At 38.8% G+C, this 18,273-nt stretch overlaps 1 protein-coding gene and 1 long non-coding RNA gene across 10 annotated transcripts in view; one reads left to right on the plus strand and one right to left on the minus strand.

The window, feature by feature from the left end:
- Positions 1-395: 395 nt before the first annotated feature.
- Positions 396-8,339, minus strand: LOC141740488 (uncharacterized). Its single transcript, XR_012586063.1, has 3 exons — positions 8,204-8,339; positions 3,356-3,385; positions 396-3,226 (listed from the first exon to the last, which is right to left on the minus strand). It is a non-coding gene; the product is annotated as an uncharacterized LOC141740488 (long non-coding RNA).
- Positions 1,315-18,273, plus strand: part of RAB3GAP2 (RAB3 GTPase activating non-catalytic protein subunit 2) — a 48,564-nt gene continuing 31,605 nt past the window's right edge. For 2 of the 9 annotated variants that reach the window (XM_074579289.1, XM_074579292.1), the window contains exons 1-4: positions 1,315-1,517; positions 12,686-12,753; positions 15,958-16,081; positions 17,586-17,667. In XM_074579289.1, the coding sequence (XP_074435390.1) occupies positions 1,409-1,517; positions 12,686-12,753; positions 15,958-16,081; positions 17,586-17,667 (383 nt within the window). In that variant the 5' untranslated portion in view covers positions 1,315-1,408. The remainder of the gene's footprint in view (positions 1,518-12,685; positions 12,754-15,957; positions 16,082-17,585; positions 17,668-18,273) is intronic. The other 7 variants (XR_012586062.1, XM_074579288.1, XM_074579291.1 and 4 more) reach the window with 6 other exon arrangements.

The following is an 18,273-nucleotide window of genomic DNA, read 5'->3' on the forward strand; positions in this document are numbered from 1 at the left end:
AGTGCTTAGAGATATGGTTTAGTGATGGTTTTTGTCAGAGGTTGGACTTGGTGATCTCAAAGGTCCCTTCCAACCTAGGCAATTCTATGATTCTGTGATTGGTTTGCCAAGACCAGGCATTCACAGCCACTCGCTGGTGCTGGCACCTGGGCCGTGAGCAGAAGTAGCCCCGAGGGCCGCAAGCATATGGCAGCTCTACCCCAGCTGCGCTGCCCTCAGACAAGGCCATCACAGCGGCCCCATCCAGCTGCAGGTCAAGGTCCCGGGAAAAAAACCAACATGTAGCCGCAATTCTCCTCAGGAACCGCGACAGGGAGGCAGCACTGGCCAATGCCAACCCTGCCACCTCTCCGCTGGGACCGTTACCTGAAATAAAAGCCCTCGAAACCAAAAGTAGCTTAGAGAGGAGATATTGCTTTATTCGATGTCGGGTGCTAGGGGGAAAACCCACAAATCTAGCACACCGTACCGGGGATATTCACCCGTTTTTTATACACAAAATATTCTCATAATTCCACCTACCTAATACATAACTCCACCTAGGCTTACGTATTCATTAGGATGACCGAATAGTCTTTTTGCACATGCGTAACAAATTTTGCTGCGTCAGCAAAACACTTCTGCGAGTGTCTCGGTGGTCATTTGTGTAAGGAGACCCTTCCTCACGCTATCCTTTTAAGGTATTGAGTCATCTCAGGACAGTAAAAGTTTGCTGTAAGTTTGCCAACTTCTTGAAGATAATAAGGATGTTCTCTGAGGCAGCCATAACTCTGTTCTAATTGGTATAGCAGTATAGACGTATAGAAGAACCTTGAAGTGATTAACTACTTCTGGTTGTCTCCTCATTATCACTATTTGAAACATCAGCTCAGTGACTAACTATTTTTACACAGTACGAAGGTCAGTAAGTCGCTATTTTCTCACACAGTAAGAAGGCTAGTAAGAAACAACTATTTTAGAAGCAAGGCAGAGGCCTGTCTTTGGTAACAGGACGCTTGTCTTGCGACGGCCAGCAGCCACGTCGCTGCTCGGCAGCGGCAGAAGAGCACGAGCACGAGCACGAGCCCGAGCCCGAGCACGAGCCCGAGCCCGAGCACGAGCACGAGCCCGAGCACGAGCCCGAGCACGAGCCCGAGCACGAGCCCGAGCACGAGCCCGAGCACGAGCCCGAGCCCGAGCCCGAGCACGAGCCCGCCCCTTCTGCGTCCCCTCCGCTCCCGCCGGCCCGGGGCGGCTGAAGACCCGCGGGCGCCCCAGGGTGCCGCTGCCAAGGGCGGCCAGGGCCGCGCAGGAGTGGAGGGGGAGGAGCGTGCCGCTGCGCCGTGCATGCGCCCTGCGCAGGGCCGCGCGGCGCCGAGCGTGAGGGAAGTCCGCGGCCGTTTCCGGGTTGTGTGGCGGCGGTGGTGCCATGTCGTGCGCTCTGGTTCCCTTCGGCCATTTCCAGGACCTGGAGGTGGCTCGCGACTTCCTCTGCCAGCATCGCCGCCAGAGCAGCGCCACAGCCGGCAAGGAGAGCGGTAGGTCCGCCCTGCGGTGCCGGGGGGGGGAGCTGTGGGACCGGCCCGGCCCGACCCTGGCCCGGCCCGGCGCGATGCTCGTGTGGGCGGTGGTGGCGGAACTGTGACCCGCGGGCCTCTCGGGGCTCCGTGGGGCGGGAGTCTCGGCTCTCCCGCCGAGAGCCGCCCGGCGACAGGGGACTGTCCTGGCGGGGCCGTGCGCCCCGGCCTGGTGGCCACAGGCGGGGCTGCCTGGTGGCGAGGTCGGGGGTGCTGGCCGGGCTCTGGGCTCGCTCGTCGCCGCTCTCCTAGCCGTCCCCATCAGCTCAAGGGCGTGCCAGGGGCATGCAGGGGGTAACCGCGGGTAGCTGAGTGCCCCGGCATCGTTAATGCGATAAAGGGCTGTAAAGGGCGGGCGACCTGCTACAGGTGCCGCATCTTCATCTGCAAGTTCAGATTTTCCTGCTGTCCGGAAGTTTCAGGTGTTCAGCTGTTGTCAGATGCCAGTCTGTATCCTGTAGTGTGTAGGCGAAGCTCTTTGTCCGCCCATGCTGTGTGCCACAAACTTCGAGATTAAAGTTTGTAATTTTGTCGTTAAGAGAGTGCAGTTGTCTGAAGCTGTTCCAGTAAAGTTAACAAATGTGCATGCAGGGTTGTCTAATAATGCAAAACTCAAAGTATAGTGAAGATTTAGTTTAGCAGCTTAAATTAAAAGACAATACATTTTAGAGCAACTACAGTCTGAAGTCGTGGACTAGACTTCTGTTGAGTGAGACAATGCACAGCAAAAGCTGAGCCGTCTGGCATAGAAGCTGTGTTCTCAACGGAGAAGGACCAACAGATCCACACCCAAGACAGACTGTACAGGGAAATGAGACACTGGCCTGTATGTTGTTAGTGCAGTACTGTGTTAACTCTAAATTTGGCTGATGTTTTGGCTTGGAGGTAAGGTCTTTGAAGAGGTTAATGATGATGCTTGTAAAGCCCTCTGAACTGTAAACAGAGCTAGAGAGAAAGCAGAAAGCTTAAAAGGTCTGTGGGGGAATTAAAAGAGAGGGAGATCATAAGATGGTTTGTGTCGGAAAGGACCTATAAAGTCCATCTAGTCCAACCTCCCTGCCATGGGCAGGGACATCTTTCACTATATCAGGTTGTTCAAAGCCTTGTCCTTGAACACTTGGAGTGATGGGACATCCCTATCTTCTCTGGGCAACTTGTTACAGTGTCTCACCACCATCAGCGTAAAAAGTTTCTTCCTTATATTCAGTCTAAATCTACCCTTTTTCAGTTTAAAACTGAAAAAAAGAAACAAACCAAACCTGAAGCCTTTGTCCTGTCACTATAGGTCCTTGTAAAAAGTTGACACAGCAATTGTGAAAAAGTTTTAAAAGTACAGTATATGTTCAGCTAGTAAGCTTTACCGCTAAAACTTCTGTATGCATGTTGTTATATTTTATTATTGCTTTTTTTTGCATTCAAGATTGAATTTTATTTACTTTGTTGTTGAAATGCACTTGGAAGGAAGTAATTCTGGAAGAATTTTATACAGTCAGTCTTCATTGTCCAAAACTTTTGGTAGAAGACAGTTATGTGGTGCTACTTGTGCTTGTTTTTTGACTTTAATAATGCTCTGAAAAATGCATACAGATTCCATATGGCTTTTCTTCTGGTATCATCCATATCTAAAGGGATTCTGGAACCAGTAGGGTCCTGTTAGTGCCTCTTGAATGCTGAAGATAAAAGCAAAAGATTGTAATATGTTTGTGTTTCTAAAAGTATGTGCTGAAATAAATGAAAATATTTCTCTCATATGTGGTGGTTCATGTGAGAGAAGTTTGTGTAAAATAACTCTTGAATACCTTTGTTGGAGTGGATTTGTCAAATGGCAGCTGTAAAGAGAGAAAACATTTAGTATGTTGTAAAACCACAAAAATGATAGAAACAAAGAAGCAGCAAGTTCTAAAATGTGCTGTTCTTCCATTTTAGTGAGTTGGCTGTGTTCTGGACTATTTTTATATTTGCTCATTCAGTCATTGAGGCAGAGTGTCAGAATTGAGTATTTTTCAAAATTTTGCTCATTTAGATTTTTTGAAGTCTTTTGGATTTGTGCCTGTAATTTTGTGATACCACAGCTGTTTTCATGGCTCAGGGTAAATGAACATAAATGTACGCAAGTGAGAGTTCTCAAAGCAACTTTTGTATAAGATCATAAATTAGTAATTTTGAAGGAGAAATCTGTAGTGCATTTATCTTTGACAGGGAGAAACACTGTTACAGCTTGCAGAGGTATCTTAAGTTACAAATAAGTAAATTGTGGAGGTATCCTAAGTTAGAAAAAACAGGGTTCGGCTGTGTGGAACTGGAGATTCTTTTTCCCTTTGGGCTGGTTCCTCCAAGTCTGCTTTGCTGTTACTTTGTGGCCTGACCAACTCGATAGCTAAGCTGCAGGGTTGTGTTGAAACTCAGGCTGAGGCGAGGTGGTATCGATCCTACAGTTGCTGCCGGTCTCTTGGTCTTGCACTCACAGTTATTGCTCTGGTTGGAAACACTTAATTCAGTTTTTCATTCTCCCTTCCTTTGTTTTTTTCACCTACATACTAATCCATTAATTTTTTCTTAATAAGCAACTAATCTGTTGTGTGGCAATCCAAAATTACTCCCTTTTCTCTTTGATGATTGCTGTGTACCTTGGCTTTTACGTTGTTCACATGGAAGAGCTCTTTGCTGTAAATCAAGTATAAGAACATAAAACAAATCTCTGCTTCTAGTGTTGTGCGTCAAGGAAAGAAAAAAAAAAATTGTCCAAGCAAGTTTTTGTTGGGTTTTTTGTTCTGTTTTTTTTTTTTTTTAAAGTGCATATTGCACTTTTATGGCACAAAAAGACAAGGCAAATATTTTTAACTAAGCCAAGATGTAAATAAATGTGTTTTTTTTTTTATCAGGGAATGCTTTAGTAAAAACTGTTCCATCAGCAGAAAGTACTGTCTTAAACAGTAATTTAATAAAGGTGTATATTTAAAAACTTGAATTTTAATCTGCTTTTGTATTTCTACTCTTTAGGGGGAAAAAATAAAGAGTAGTTTGTTTTTGCTAGTATGTTCAACAAAGAAAATATGTTTGTTTTCTATCTAATACAGCTTTTGTACTAAACTTCAGCTATATTTATTCCCATATAAGCAATTACATAAATATTAATAAACACAGGTCAAAGTTCTAAGTATTTTTTTATTTTGAAGTGGAGAATCAGAACCTCTTATTTACTATTCTTTTCTTGTGTGGTTTTTTTTTTAAGTTATGCTGCATTTGTATGGAAACTCTTTCACTAGTATTTAAACTTTATAGTTAAATGCAAAATGCTGTCTACCTTAGGGAAATAAATGTTTGTTAAATATTTTAATTTTATTTATTTTTATTTAACAAAGTCTTTCAATTAACAAATTGATTACTTTTATTTTGAGTCATAACTTAATGTTTTAGATGCTTAGAATTTTCAAAAGCTCCCATCAGATTTTTGCATAACAAATGTTTTTGAGAAGGTGCCTCCAGACTCTCCAGTGCGAGGGGTTTAGGGTTTTTGTTAGAAGCTGTAGGTCTTTTCTTTTTCAGTTTCTTAGTTAAAAGTCAAAGAAGTTTTTTTCCGCTGTTTTAGCTTTGGCCATTTTTTCATTCTAACCGAACAAACCAAAATATTTTCTGTGAGTGTATTTGCTACGCTAAAATCTAGGGTGATTAATATAACAGCATTTTTGTAGGTACATTTTCAATGAAAAGAGTTTGCTTGGTTCTGAAAATGCAAGCAGTATACATTTCTAAATCACTATGTGACACTGTGACTTTAATAAATGTTTGAAGTTAGGTGTCTTTAGTATGAATAAAAAAAACCTGTGCCTTCTCACATAGTTGTATTTGACATAGCAGCATATTTAACTTATTTATATGTTAATATAGGCTGTCAATTTCAAATTTAATTTGAAAAGGTTTATCAAAATGCTACATATATTAAAAATACTGATGTAGGTAACTAACTTGAATAAAAAAAATTACTTTTTTTTTCTTAGGGAACTTGATTATTATTTTTTTCTTTCCTTTGTTCGAGTGAACATTTAAACACATTCAACAGTAGAAAAAGATAATGGGAAGCATCCTATCAACTACAACTACACTTAATCTTTTTCTGTAGCCCAACACTGTCTAGTTTGTGCAAAGGATATACTTGTGTGGTAAACTGGGGAGGAAAAGAAAAGGTTTCCTCCTCCTTTGAATCCTGTGTAAAGTCAGTTCTGCAGGTGCCTGTCGACTGCTAGGTCAGGAAGCACTGGAAGGAAGGGGTCATGTCGTTCTTGCTTGAATTATGTAATCATATGTTAAGATTGCTAATAATGAAATGCTGAAATAACTTAATGAATGTTCATAAACTATTTGATCTGCCATGAAGCAAAATATAGCTACTTTTTTATTGTACATATTAGCATAATAGGTGTTGGGGTGCATCTTGCCTCAAGTGGCTTAAAAAAAAAAGGTATTGTGGAGTAAGCTGGTTAAAGATGCTTCATATGGAGTTCCCATGCTTTTATTCTGTAGAAAAAGAAGGGTTTGAATGCTTTTTCATATTTTCATGAAGAAGCATGAGAACTTAAGTTTCTTGGGAAAAGTTAATGGTAATAATGAGGCACAAATCATGTGTGGAGCCCACGCCCAGTGGTAGCTAAGTGGCTTTGAAAACTGCTGTTTCAACTGTGCAAATACTGGGAATAGAAAGTATTTGCGTTACATTTAATTTGACAGCTTGCTGTTTTGAAAGTGTTTTGGGATGTGTGTTGGCTAGATCAGAAAACAGCTGTAACACTTAACTCCGTTATACAACTGTCTATAATAAGGTGTAAATATGAATGAAAAAATCCATCTTATTTGAAAAACGTGATGAAGCTTCACAGTCATAACAGAATTTTAGCGTTAAGAGACTAATGGATATTTAACTGAAGAGAGCAGAAAATTGAGCAATAAAGACACATAACATTTTCTATAATATTTATAAATTGAGGAATTTAACTCACAGCTTTGAGATACTGTTGCTTATTTGGGGGGAAGAAAAAATCGCCCCCCTGATTTTGGGGGGGGCCTGCTCAGAGCTATAAGGTGTCACTTTACAGCTTTTTTTACAGTAAGAATGATGGCTTAAGCCTGGCAGAGAAACTCTTATCCAAAATCCAGCTCTGTTACACTGACAGCATCCTGAAAAGTGCTCTTCAGCCCAGTTCCTCTAAACAACATCCTTGGAATTGTGCTTGCACACTTTGCTTTATCTGGATCAACTAACTTAATTCAGGAATACAGAAGGACAGGCTTTTTATTTCAGAGTTGCAAACAAGGTTACAAAGAAAAAAATACATTCCAAAATCAAATTTTAGATTGCATTTAGCAGTAGGGTTGTTCCTAACTGCTCCTGTATCCCTCTTCCTGAATTTGTTATATTGCTATTGAAGAGTCTTCTGACAAGCTCTTTTGTATTGCCTCTTTAATCAGATCGTCCCTCTCCAGATTGCATTATATACCTTTAAGATTCCTTTCTTTCAGTTTTCATGTAGAATATCATAAAAATATGTACTCGACCTGAATTGTGTTACATTCGTAATTGTTAATACATTCTGAGATATGAGGGAGACTAAATGACATGTTCTCAACATACATGTTGATGTGTGACAATGATGTCAGAGTACTTTGTCCAAATTATTTTTGCACCTGAGTTTTTTGCTGCTTTAGCACCTCCTTTACGGGGTAGACTTCTTTCTTGCTCTACTGTAAGCTGTCACTTGCATGTGAAAGAAAGCTGAAATACTATGTTCTGTATGTAATCTGTTTCCTGTGCTATATAGAATCACAAAACTCCACCCCCTACCATGGTACCCCGAACTTTGGTTTTGGAGTTAAGTTATAACTGTAAGCCATAGAAAGCTGCAGCATTACTTTAAAGAATCTATGTAGTACCTGGGTTATTTTTAACTTGGTGATCTTTTATTCTATTGAAAGCTATTGTGACTATCTAAAGGAAGAGAAATTGCTCAAGTTATTCTTTTTCAGATTAGTGAGCTAACTTAGTTTGAGTGTAATGTTTAGTTGTTTTTTTTTCCTCACTTACGGATGTCTGAAGTGATAAGACAAATGTAATACTAGTCTCAAAAGGGGCTTCCTCGTAATACTGGCAAAACAATCTAATGTATTTGTCAGTCCCTGTGTCAGAGGAGCTTTGGGTAAGTGGCCTATGATTACTGAATAGCAAGAAGATTCTAAACTGTTTTTAAAATTTGTTGACCTGAAGAGAAAAGAAACTGCTTATATTTCTTCACTAATTATGCAATCTGATGGTATCAGAATTGCAGTAAATATACATAGAAAAAAGTCTGAGACTCTTGCACTTCAGTAATAGTGCAAGAAATGATTGCTTAATAATTTTATAAATTCTTAAAGCATGGGTGGTAAACAAGCTGGAAGACCATAAACCCAACAAGCTACACACCTGCAATTAAGTGTTATGGTTTAACCCCGGTAGGCAGCTAACACCACACAGCTTGCTCACTTCCCCCTACAGTGGGATGGGGAAGAGAATTGGAAGGGTAAAAGTAAGAAATCTTGTGGGTGAGATAAAGACAGTTTAATAGGTAAAGCAAAAGCTCTGCATGCAATAAAAGCAAAATAATGAATTTACTCACTGCTTCCCATCAGCAGGCAGGTGTTCAGTAATCTTCAGAAAAGCAGGACTCTGTCATGCATAACAGCTGCTTGGGAAAACAAACACCATAACTCTGAATATCACCTCTCTCTCCCCCAGATTTTATTGCTGGGCATGACATCACATGGTATGGGATAGCACTGTAGTCAACTGGGGTCAGCTGTCCCAGTTGTGTCCCCTCCCAACTTCTCACACACCCCCAGCCTGCTTGCTGCAGGACATGTGAGAAACAGAAAAGGCCTTGATGCTGTGTAAGCATTGCTCAGCAGTAGCTCGAACATCGGTGTGTTTATGTCGTCACAAATCAGAAACATAGCACAATACTAGCTACTGTGAAGAAAATTAACTTGATCCCAGACAAAAACAGTACATTAAGATATGAAAAAAATTGATGCATTACTTGTTTTTTAATAATTTTTAAATGTACAAAGAGTGTACATATTTTTTTTGTCTTATGCAGCTTGATATTTTATGGCAAATAATCTAGATGATTGGCTTGTGCATGAGTTGAAATTTTTCTTATCTATTAAAAAAATAATCTATGAACGTAAACTTGCTTGTTTTAAAGCTGTAGATCAGTGTAGATGGGGGTAGTTTGACCTCTGGGGCTTTGAGGGTCCAGTTTTCAACACATGCTCTCCCACTTGGGCAAACATAGGCTCTTCTGGGAAAGCCCATGCCAAGTGTGTCTGCTGGTAACCTGCTGCATAGAGCTGGAACATAGATGTGAGTGTGGGAGGGAAGGGCTTCTGCTGCCTGCCCCAGGTCATCATGCTGCTCTGGAAGCGAGGACACTGGCTGTTTTCTGTGCTGAGAGATATATTCTGCAATTTGGGGAGGAAGTCTTAGACTGAGTAAAAACATGTTTCATATTTAATTGGACCCGTTAAATGCCAGTTAGACCTCATTGGTCTAGATCTGTTGCTACAGTTTCTCTCTCAAAGGAGAGTTCTTGTCTTTTAAACAAAACACGCTTATCAGTAGAAATAGTTCTTTTGGGTATTGAGTTTATGATAAATATACTTGAAATGAATTCTGTTATACATTGACACCAGGGCTGCACATGTGCAGCATTTAAAGCAGCTCTAAAGTTTTAAAAGTGCTGCTGCTGAAGTTTTAATGCTATATGCTTCAAATTAAAGAATTAAGTGGTTCTTGTAGACCCAGTAGATTAATCTTTATCTTTTGCAATCTCTCCAGTAAAGCAAAATCTGGAATACTGCTGCTGCTTTATCAAAGTAGGGAGAACCGTTTACCAGACATCTACTACTAGTCAGAGGTTGAGGTGAATGGGAATGTAGATTTGCACAGGAAAGCTTGATTTTTTTTTTTTTCCCCTACAGTAGACTGGAAAAACTGAACATGTTACAAGTCAAGAACTGCTTAGGGCTTGATTAAGCTTGGTTAATTGATGATGTCTTAGATTCCACAGTTGCTAGTTATGATCTGTAATGTTACTAAAGGAAATGATGGGGTATTTCTTAAAATCTTTGTTGTGAACAGAGCTTTGGTCAAGTGAGAAATGACACAGGATCCACCTTATCAGGTGCTGGTGCATGGGAAAATCTCTGCGAGCTGACAGCTTCTGTGGCATATTTTGTAATTCATTGGCACAGGTGAATAACACCGTGGTTTGAGTTGAAGTATAACAGGTATATCCCTCTGTTGCTTCTCTGTCCATTGTTTCAGAGGTTAGTTGTCTATTATTTAATACCTTGCTTCAATACCCATTGCATAGGTGAAGTGTCTGAAAAATATGGATAAGGAAACACTTATTTTTAATTTGATTTCTTTTTTTAAAAAAAATTTAATGTATGAAAGAAGGGAAAGAATGCATGCAGGGGCTTGAGAAGTACGTATGTTTAACACATACAGGAGCAGTCTATGCAATTTGGAGGATGGATATGAAGGAGCAAGCTTGTAAACTCTTGTTAAGTTGGAGGAGATGCTGGCTTTGCAGAGCAGGCTGCAGTTCTGAAAGAACTCTGCAGCTTCATCAGTAGGATGACGGCTCACCGTTACCTTATTTTTTCCTCCTTTTTTGATTGATCGAGTTTCATCTGTGGACAAATGAACCATGAAAATGTAGCTACTCACAAACAGGCCGCAAGAATCCTCACAGCTGAAGTTCTGTGTTGGGTGTTCAGTCTCAGAATTGAAGTGACTGAGGTTTCTTGGAAAGGTTCGTCTGCCCTGTGCTGCAGGGAAGGCATTGGCCCTGAATGTGTTTCTTGGATATGGTTGTTTCTGTCTGTACGGTGGCACTCTGACGTGAATTTTATCTTTGCTCCATGAATTTTATAGGAAGGCGATTTTGTTGCCTTTTGAGATAATAAAATGCAAACAGAAGTAGAATTTTGTTAGCTATCTTAAACTAAACATTGAAGTTAGTTAATGTTTTCTTCTTGTGATTTATATTCAACAGTATTTGCCATAATTCTCCTTTATATACACTGGAAAATTCTCAACCTCAAATATAAGATGAGACCGTGACCCCGTGGAAGCTTGTTGCTGATATAGTTAGGCCTGAAATAACTGTTCAGTCAGATCTGTATTGATGATGATGCAGTAAAACTGGCTGACTCACCTATTTTGTAGATGGTGCAGACTTTCCAGTTTCAACAAAGGTTATTCATGGAGCGGGCATTTTGTCTTCTACGGTCTTGTGAAATACCTTTCTTAAGCTAAAATATTTTTTTAAAAAAATTTCGTCTTCATTAGTCGTACAAAAGTTTAAAAATCTGCCTAAACGGACAGAATACAGATTTCTGTTCTGTTGTACTGGATTCTGCCTTTGTTTGGTGGTAAGGGAACCAGAGTTTTTAGACCAAATAATATTGGAGTGTTCTTGATAGAAACCTTCTCATCCATACTGTTTGACCATCTAATATGGCAAAAATCTTCCTTGCTTAAAACTAAATTTAAACTAATTTGAAACATGTCATTTAAACTTCTTCTTAAGATCAAAGCGGCCGTGACATCAGTTAACAAAAAACTTGAAAGTCTTGAAGTCTTATTGATGATGCTTCAGATTTCGTGCTAGTGCTTCTAGATGGAAGTCAGTGCTTGGCTTTTCTACTGAACTACAGTGATGGTTATTGGTTTGTTGAGGGTCCTGATGATGATGGTGTTTGAGTTGTACATCTTGTACTACTGAATGCTTGTGGATAATTACCCTTTGCTTAGGCTTTTAAATTCACATCAAATTCTGTGTTTTTAGATGAAAGAATTTCAGATTTTTTTTTATATGACTAATACATTCACTCTTATAAGACAACTGAGAAGTAGGCCTGTCTCTGTGAATCTTCATTTTCTCAGGTGTTTGAGGTATTTTGTAAGCTTGTGGTTTCTCTGAGGTTCCTGAATGACCTAATTGAAACTGATCAGTGTCTCATTAATTTTCCTCTGTGTTGTCTTCCAAAGACCTGAATAGCCAAGGTCCTTGTACTCACTTTCCCTTCAGAGGCCACAGCTTCAGCTTTTGCTTTGGGAGTGGTGGTGGGTTCTGCATTATCCTGGGCTCGGATGTTTTGTTGTCACAAATTAATTTCCATATACTGTTGCTCCCTGTTAAAGTGAACTTATGTGCTACTGGATGAACCTGCAATTGACTTGAGCCAAAGCAAAATCCACCATTAGGGAAAGGAAGATATTTTATTTGTGTATAGAAAAACTGTTTATCATAAAATTGTGCATATGTGGTTCTTGTGGTGTGTTACAGGTCGTCTTATGCCAGTTAGTAAAACATCTGGGGGCATATACATAGAGTCCTGAAGGGCTGGAGAAAGCCTGTTGTCCCCTTACTTTCCCTCTGTAGCTGCCTAATATGTACCATATGGGTCTTTTGTTGTCTTTGAAGTAGTAATAATTAGATAAGCTGAAGCTTAAATTTTGCAGTGAGGTCTTAGGTCTCTCTACCTCCTGGAGAAAGTTTTTTGTCAAGTGGACACATAGGGTTTCCCCACCTTATGCCCTCACTCTTCGCTTCAGCTTACTGTATAAAACTAGAAAAATGTCTTAGCTCTCTTGAAGCGTTGGTGAGAAACTGAGAAAAAACAAATTTGATTGAATAATTTGTTCCAGTAAAGTGGAGAGTGGCCCTGTAGAAGCATTAATGATGTGTTGTACCAGGAACTGTAAGATGGTACTTACACAGAGTTCTAGCTGCAGTCTGTCAGAATTAATTTTACAGAGATGTCATTACACCTGTTTCCAATTTGTACTTAGGTTACATTTTCTGTTACTACTTCTCCATAGTGTTAGAAGTGCAAGTAAATGCAGGGAAATAAGACAGCCATTTCTACTGCTACATGGTTCTTTCTGTAGAACTTGTTTAGTATCTGCCATAAACAAAATTATAATGCATTGGTGGGGAAAGGAAAGCAACCACTAGCAATCCTTTTTGGTTGTGTTTTTCATTGCCTATGCTATATGCCTGTGACAAATCTTTTTTTGTTTAAAGCAGGGAAGTCAACAAGCTGGGAAGATGGTGGCTGGGGAGCCTGGGATGAAGCAGAATTACAAGAACCTGTAAGTTCATATATATATGGGTTTTCATTGCTAACTTTCCCATTCTAAAAGACTTTTCCACTTGTTTGTATGTGTGTAAGTTGTTTTTTTTCCTCCTATGTAGTTATCACCTGGACGAGGGGGATCTTGAATGTTGTTTTAAATGTGACTGCTTGTTTGTCCGTTGCTCTTCTAATTGTTTCTAAATATAGCTTGGATGTTACCTATTGTGATAATTACTCATATTCTTGTATGCTGTATTTTTTTTTCTCACTAGAATATATACACATCTTTCTGTGCTGCCGCAGCTGCGGGTATCTTTTTTGTCTTATAGCTAGTCAGAGACAGTAGGGCATGGCAGTGGATATAATAATCTACTATGAATTAATATAAATCAAGGACTCCTAAATCATGAGCCAGTGACACAAGCATCTTTCTAATGATCGTGTAGTACTCCTTTTATGTTGTGATGTGTGGATGGTATTACAGGTGGAGGATGGGACAGCACAGTTGCTCGTTAAAGGGGGAAAACCATCCCTCTGTCCAACCAGTTCAACTAAGGGTAATATGGCTAGTCTATAACTGTTGGTAAGGCTGAAACTTCTAGCTGCCAGCTGACTTGCATAAAATGTTAGGGAAACTGTGAAGAAATCCTCTACACCTGAATGAATCATCTGAACAGAATTGTTTGATTAATTCCCTGTTAGAGAGAGCTAAGGGGGTAGACTGAGGAATGCAGACCTCACCTCGCTAACAAAACTCTCTTATCTGCTGTCTTTATCTCAGTATGCAGGAAGTATGCCCAAGGAGTTGAGCAGTATCCTTGAAACTGCTTCAGCAGGGAAACAGATTTTTCAACTGAGGCAAGAAACAAATTGAAATGAGCATGGTGTCTCCCAGGGATGAATCACTGACGCTGATGTCAGGGAATAACAAGAGTACAAAAACTTTTAAATAGGATGGCTATTCAGCTCCCCTGTAACTTCCAGGAAATGAGTATGTTTCTCAGGCCACATCTTCGTAGGATGTACTGTAAAGTTTATCACTTCCTTAATGAGGAGAGCAAATGCTTTGTTTACTACTTATGTTGTAATTTGATAGAGCCAGCAGGTGTTGCTAAATTGAAACTGTTGTCTTTTTCACTCTTTAAAATGTCAAACTCTTCTGCCAGGTAGTTCACACCCTTCTTGCTAAAGATCTCCTTCTCCTCTGCCTACCTGTTTTCCTCCAAAGTTGCTAGTGGTTCTGGGTCAAACTCTTCAGAAAGAAAGAACTGTCATCCACAGCAAACAGGTTGTTCTGTGTAGAAGCATATAAATATGTGAGTCTGTCTGAACGTACACCAAAATGAGTGCATCAGTCTAGCACGGAGTTGAGAATTATTAGTATAATATAACAATGAAGTCCCTTTTTAAAACTTTTAACTGTTGATTTGCATTATAGTTGATCTAAAATGACTCTTTTCTTGGAATTACTCAAGTTGCTTGGACAAGCATCTATTTCATGGAACATAGCAATGTTTCAGAAGGCATTGAAATTTAAAAAAAAAAAGAAAAAATCTAAAATTTAAAGTTTTCTTTTCTTTTTTTCTATGAAGTGTCTTTTTATAGAATTCATTAGCTATTTTGTAGGGATGCTGATGTTGAATCCTGTCTTAAATGCTGATTTTTGATCATTCTGTCTTTCACCTTTTAAAATGGTTTCTTTTGACAAGTTCAGTGCTTTTCCTGTTTTAACTCTTAGCTTATTTTTGTCACTAACATGACATGGCCGTATTTTATGTCTCTAGATTTCAAGTTCTTTGTTTATGCATGCAGATAACTTCATATAAATTCTCTGAAATATAATTTTAATTCCGCTTAATCCTTAGAGGAGCCTTTCATTTCTGTTTCTTTATCCTCAGTTTGAAAATCATTACATTAAAAATTACTAAAAGGATTTTCTTTGCGTTTTGATTATGCATTTTTTACACATGATATGTTTATCTCTGTCATGAGGAGTTAAAGTTGTCACAAGTATCACAGTCAACTTCATTATCTCTTTATAAAGTTTTGAAAAGTATCAGTAATCAGGGAAAATGTGTTGCTATGGAACTTGGTATCCATCAACAGGCAAAAATGACATGAAAATAGAATGTCGTCTTGCACAAAGCAAGTGATAGTGTGGACAAAGATAGGTAGCTGAATATTTGTACTGTGCTAATGTAGACTTTGATGGACATACAGAGTAGTCATGTGTGCACAAAGTGACTATTTTTATGGTACAACCTTATGAAAGGAAATAAATATAATGAATAGCTGATTATGAGTATGTTATGTAAAGTTTTTTTTCTGCCTGAAGTAGATGTGTGTATTTTCAAGTACATGCAACTTTATTACAACAGAATAAATTGCATAGATCAGAAAATGATCATGCTGAAGTTGTTGGGCTTTTTGTTTGTGTATAGCTGCTTTGAGATGCTAGAGGACGGAGTAGTATTTTGAGCGGCTAGGAGGAGGTAGGATTGGAGAGGTGGCTAGGGAAATGGAGACTGCGGATAGGGCAAAGTGATTTTCATTGCTGTGGTCAAGAGGATGGAGCTAAGAAAGCAGGAGTAGCATCTCTGAGAGACCTTGTAGCAGTCTGCCTAAAACCTGTTGTAGGAAAAAAAAGATGCAATCGTTTTATATGTAATGATGGTATCTAATGTACCCATTGTTGAACCCTTAAAATTTGGCACTTCTTAGTTTTAATTTGTTTCTTTGTAGTTCCTTGTTGTGGAAAGGCACAAGGTGATAGCCTGTTGTATGTTACCATGAGGCTTTAGTGTGAATGTCAGCTTAGTTACTTTCTTCATATGTGCATATATTTATTCAATGCTGGTCGGTGTGTAAGCTTGGATAAATGGTTTATTTTCAGTACAGATTACAATGAGAATAACTGAGGACATTCTTTCCAGTCTCTAATGAATAATAATAAAAACTTCTCAGTCTTTTAGTGTTTCTGGTGAAAGGAGAAGATTTGGAGGAGCAGTGATGAGTTCTTTGTTTTCTGTTTTGTAAACATACAGATAGAATTAGTGCAAGGTTGATGCATTTCTCATGGCCTTTCGTGCAAGTTGGAGCTCTAGTGACTTGACAGGTTCATTTAGCGCTGGTATTGAGGGTGAGCCAAAATGTTATAAATCTTGCAAGTGCTGCAGCATTTAAAAATTGTTGCATACGTTGATTAAAGCTTTACTTGTAGGAAGAAGAGGAAGCTGCTTCCAAGAACCAGAGAAATTACTGGCTTCAGGACTGTGTGTTGTCCTTGTCACCAACAAATGACCTGATGGTAATAGCTAACGAACAGAAAGCAGTCTTTTTAGTGCGTGAGTATACATTCTAATAAGTACATATACTAGTACATTTAATAATAATAATTAGGGCAAGATTGTGTCCTCATCATCCCCCACCCTGCCCCACCTGATTACTTGCAAGAGTTTTGGAGTGGTATATAGTACACATCATGCATTTTCTAGGTATTGCTTGGAAAGTAAGTTGTTTTGTCTTTACTCCTCAGCTATATTTTGATCTGAAAAAAACATTTTATCATGAATAATTAAATTTAATGTATAAATTTGTATAATGCTTGTGATGTTATTGACATTAATTGTGGTCAATAGCAAAACAAAACTTTTATATTACTTCTAGCCATTAAGAAATATTTGACCTTATTTTTCTTTTTCCTTGAAAAAAAATGAGCTAACTGAGGCAGTGTCACTTGGAGGAGGAAGTATTGAGCAGGGCTCTCAGAACAGCTTTGTTTTTTACTCTAAAGGAGGTGTCTCAGAACTCTTTTAAAGGTACCCTTAGTAATATGTGAACACTGATCAGCCAGCTGCTTTTTACAGATGTGCTGTTGCCTAGGGTGCCGGTGCTATTAACAGCTGCAGTTGGTGGCACGTGAGCATGATGAAGGGAAACCTCCTGATGTAGGGAATATTATAACAAAAACACAGTGTTGAAGCTTGGAGTTGCATAATTAGGCAGATTGCACTGAGTTGTCATGCTGCATGTATCATTCTCTGCAAAGTTGTGTGTTCCAAAACTGATGTAGGTTAGTCACTAATTTTTCACAGAAAATGAAAAGATAGCAATATTCCCCAGAAAATTCCTACTGGATCAAGAATAAGGAGATGATTTAGCTCACCTGCTGCAGAACTGCTTCTGATGAAAAGCACAGTGGCAGTTTACCACACAACAGCAGAAATGTCCCTGTGTCCCAAGTTTTGTCAGACAAATGGCACATAACACTAATATATTTTTTTTTAAGTTGTCCATTGGCACCTGGGAGGTGATTCAACAATCAAATGTTATCTGTAATAGCACCTCATGAATAACGAAGTGTAATGTTTTCTAACCTTGATGATGATGGGATGATTAAAAATTGTCAGTCACTGTAGGATTCCCATGTCTGTCTTGGAAGTTAAAATTAAAATTTTCTATTTATTTAAGCTCATCTTCAGTAATCATTCCAGAATAAGCTTGCTCTTGCTTAGTACTTGTTTCTTAAGGATCCCTGTTTCATTAATTGAATCTTTTAAAATTTGATGAAGTAGATATTACTGTATAAATCTTTTAAAATTAAACTAGGCATTTCAGAATTTCAGTAGATTGTTGTTCTGTGTAAATTTCTAAGAAAGCATAGGAATTCCTTAGAGAAGTTACTAAAAAATGTAGTGTTATTTTTATGATCTTCAAGGTTTATAATTGATGCTTAATCTAAGTGTGGTAGGACGTATCGTACAGAAGAGAAGGATTAGGAATAGAACTATATCTGTGAAATGCAAGACATTACAGTTTTACAGATGCTGTATTTGTTCTTAATGGCAGCTAAATGGAAGCAGAGTGACAAGGGAAAAGAGGAAATGCAATATGCTGTTGGCTGGAGTGGCTCTCTGAATGTTGAAGAAGGGTAGGTGTTGAAATGCAGCTGTGATTAAAGTGTCATTTTCATGTTTAATAATTAGTAGCATATGCTTTTTACTTGTACTTTTTTTTTTTTCTTTCATCAAAGTGCATTCATGGTCTTAGGCATTTTAATGTCAAACAGAAATGGAGTAAGCTGGGTGACCAGAAACATTTTCTGCAAAGGTCACTCTTCATGTGTAGTGGGATATCTCAGAACAAGTTCACGCAAATTAATAGAAGTACTCTGTGTGCAAATCAGTGTATTTGCATATAACATAGACATCCTAGTAGATCTGGGTTATCATGCTTTTTATAAGTTCATGTTCTAGAAGGGGGGGGGAAAGTATACGTACCCTTTTTGAAAATCTACTTTTATAATAGAGATGAAATTCTGTTAGCATATGTTGCAACCGGAAATGTATGAAGTTGTTTTAGAAATACTTTTTAATTTTCAGAATCAAACAAATATAAAGTTATCTCACTGATCAAAAAGTCACTCCAAATTATAAGCAGTGAGCAACATTTGTGTGATAGAAAAAGTGTTTATCTTTTGAAATGCAGTGAACTTCATCTACGCTTTTAATTTTTTACCTCCCTTGTAAATATCCTT

The sequence above is a fragment of the Larus michahellis genome, chromosome 3 (genome assembly GCF_964199755.1).
Source record: "Larus michahellis chromosome 3, bLarMic1.1, whole genome shotgun sequence".
Taxonomy (NCBI): Eukaryota; Metazoa; Chordata; class Aves; order Charadriiformes; family Laridae; genus Larus; species Larus michahellis.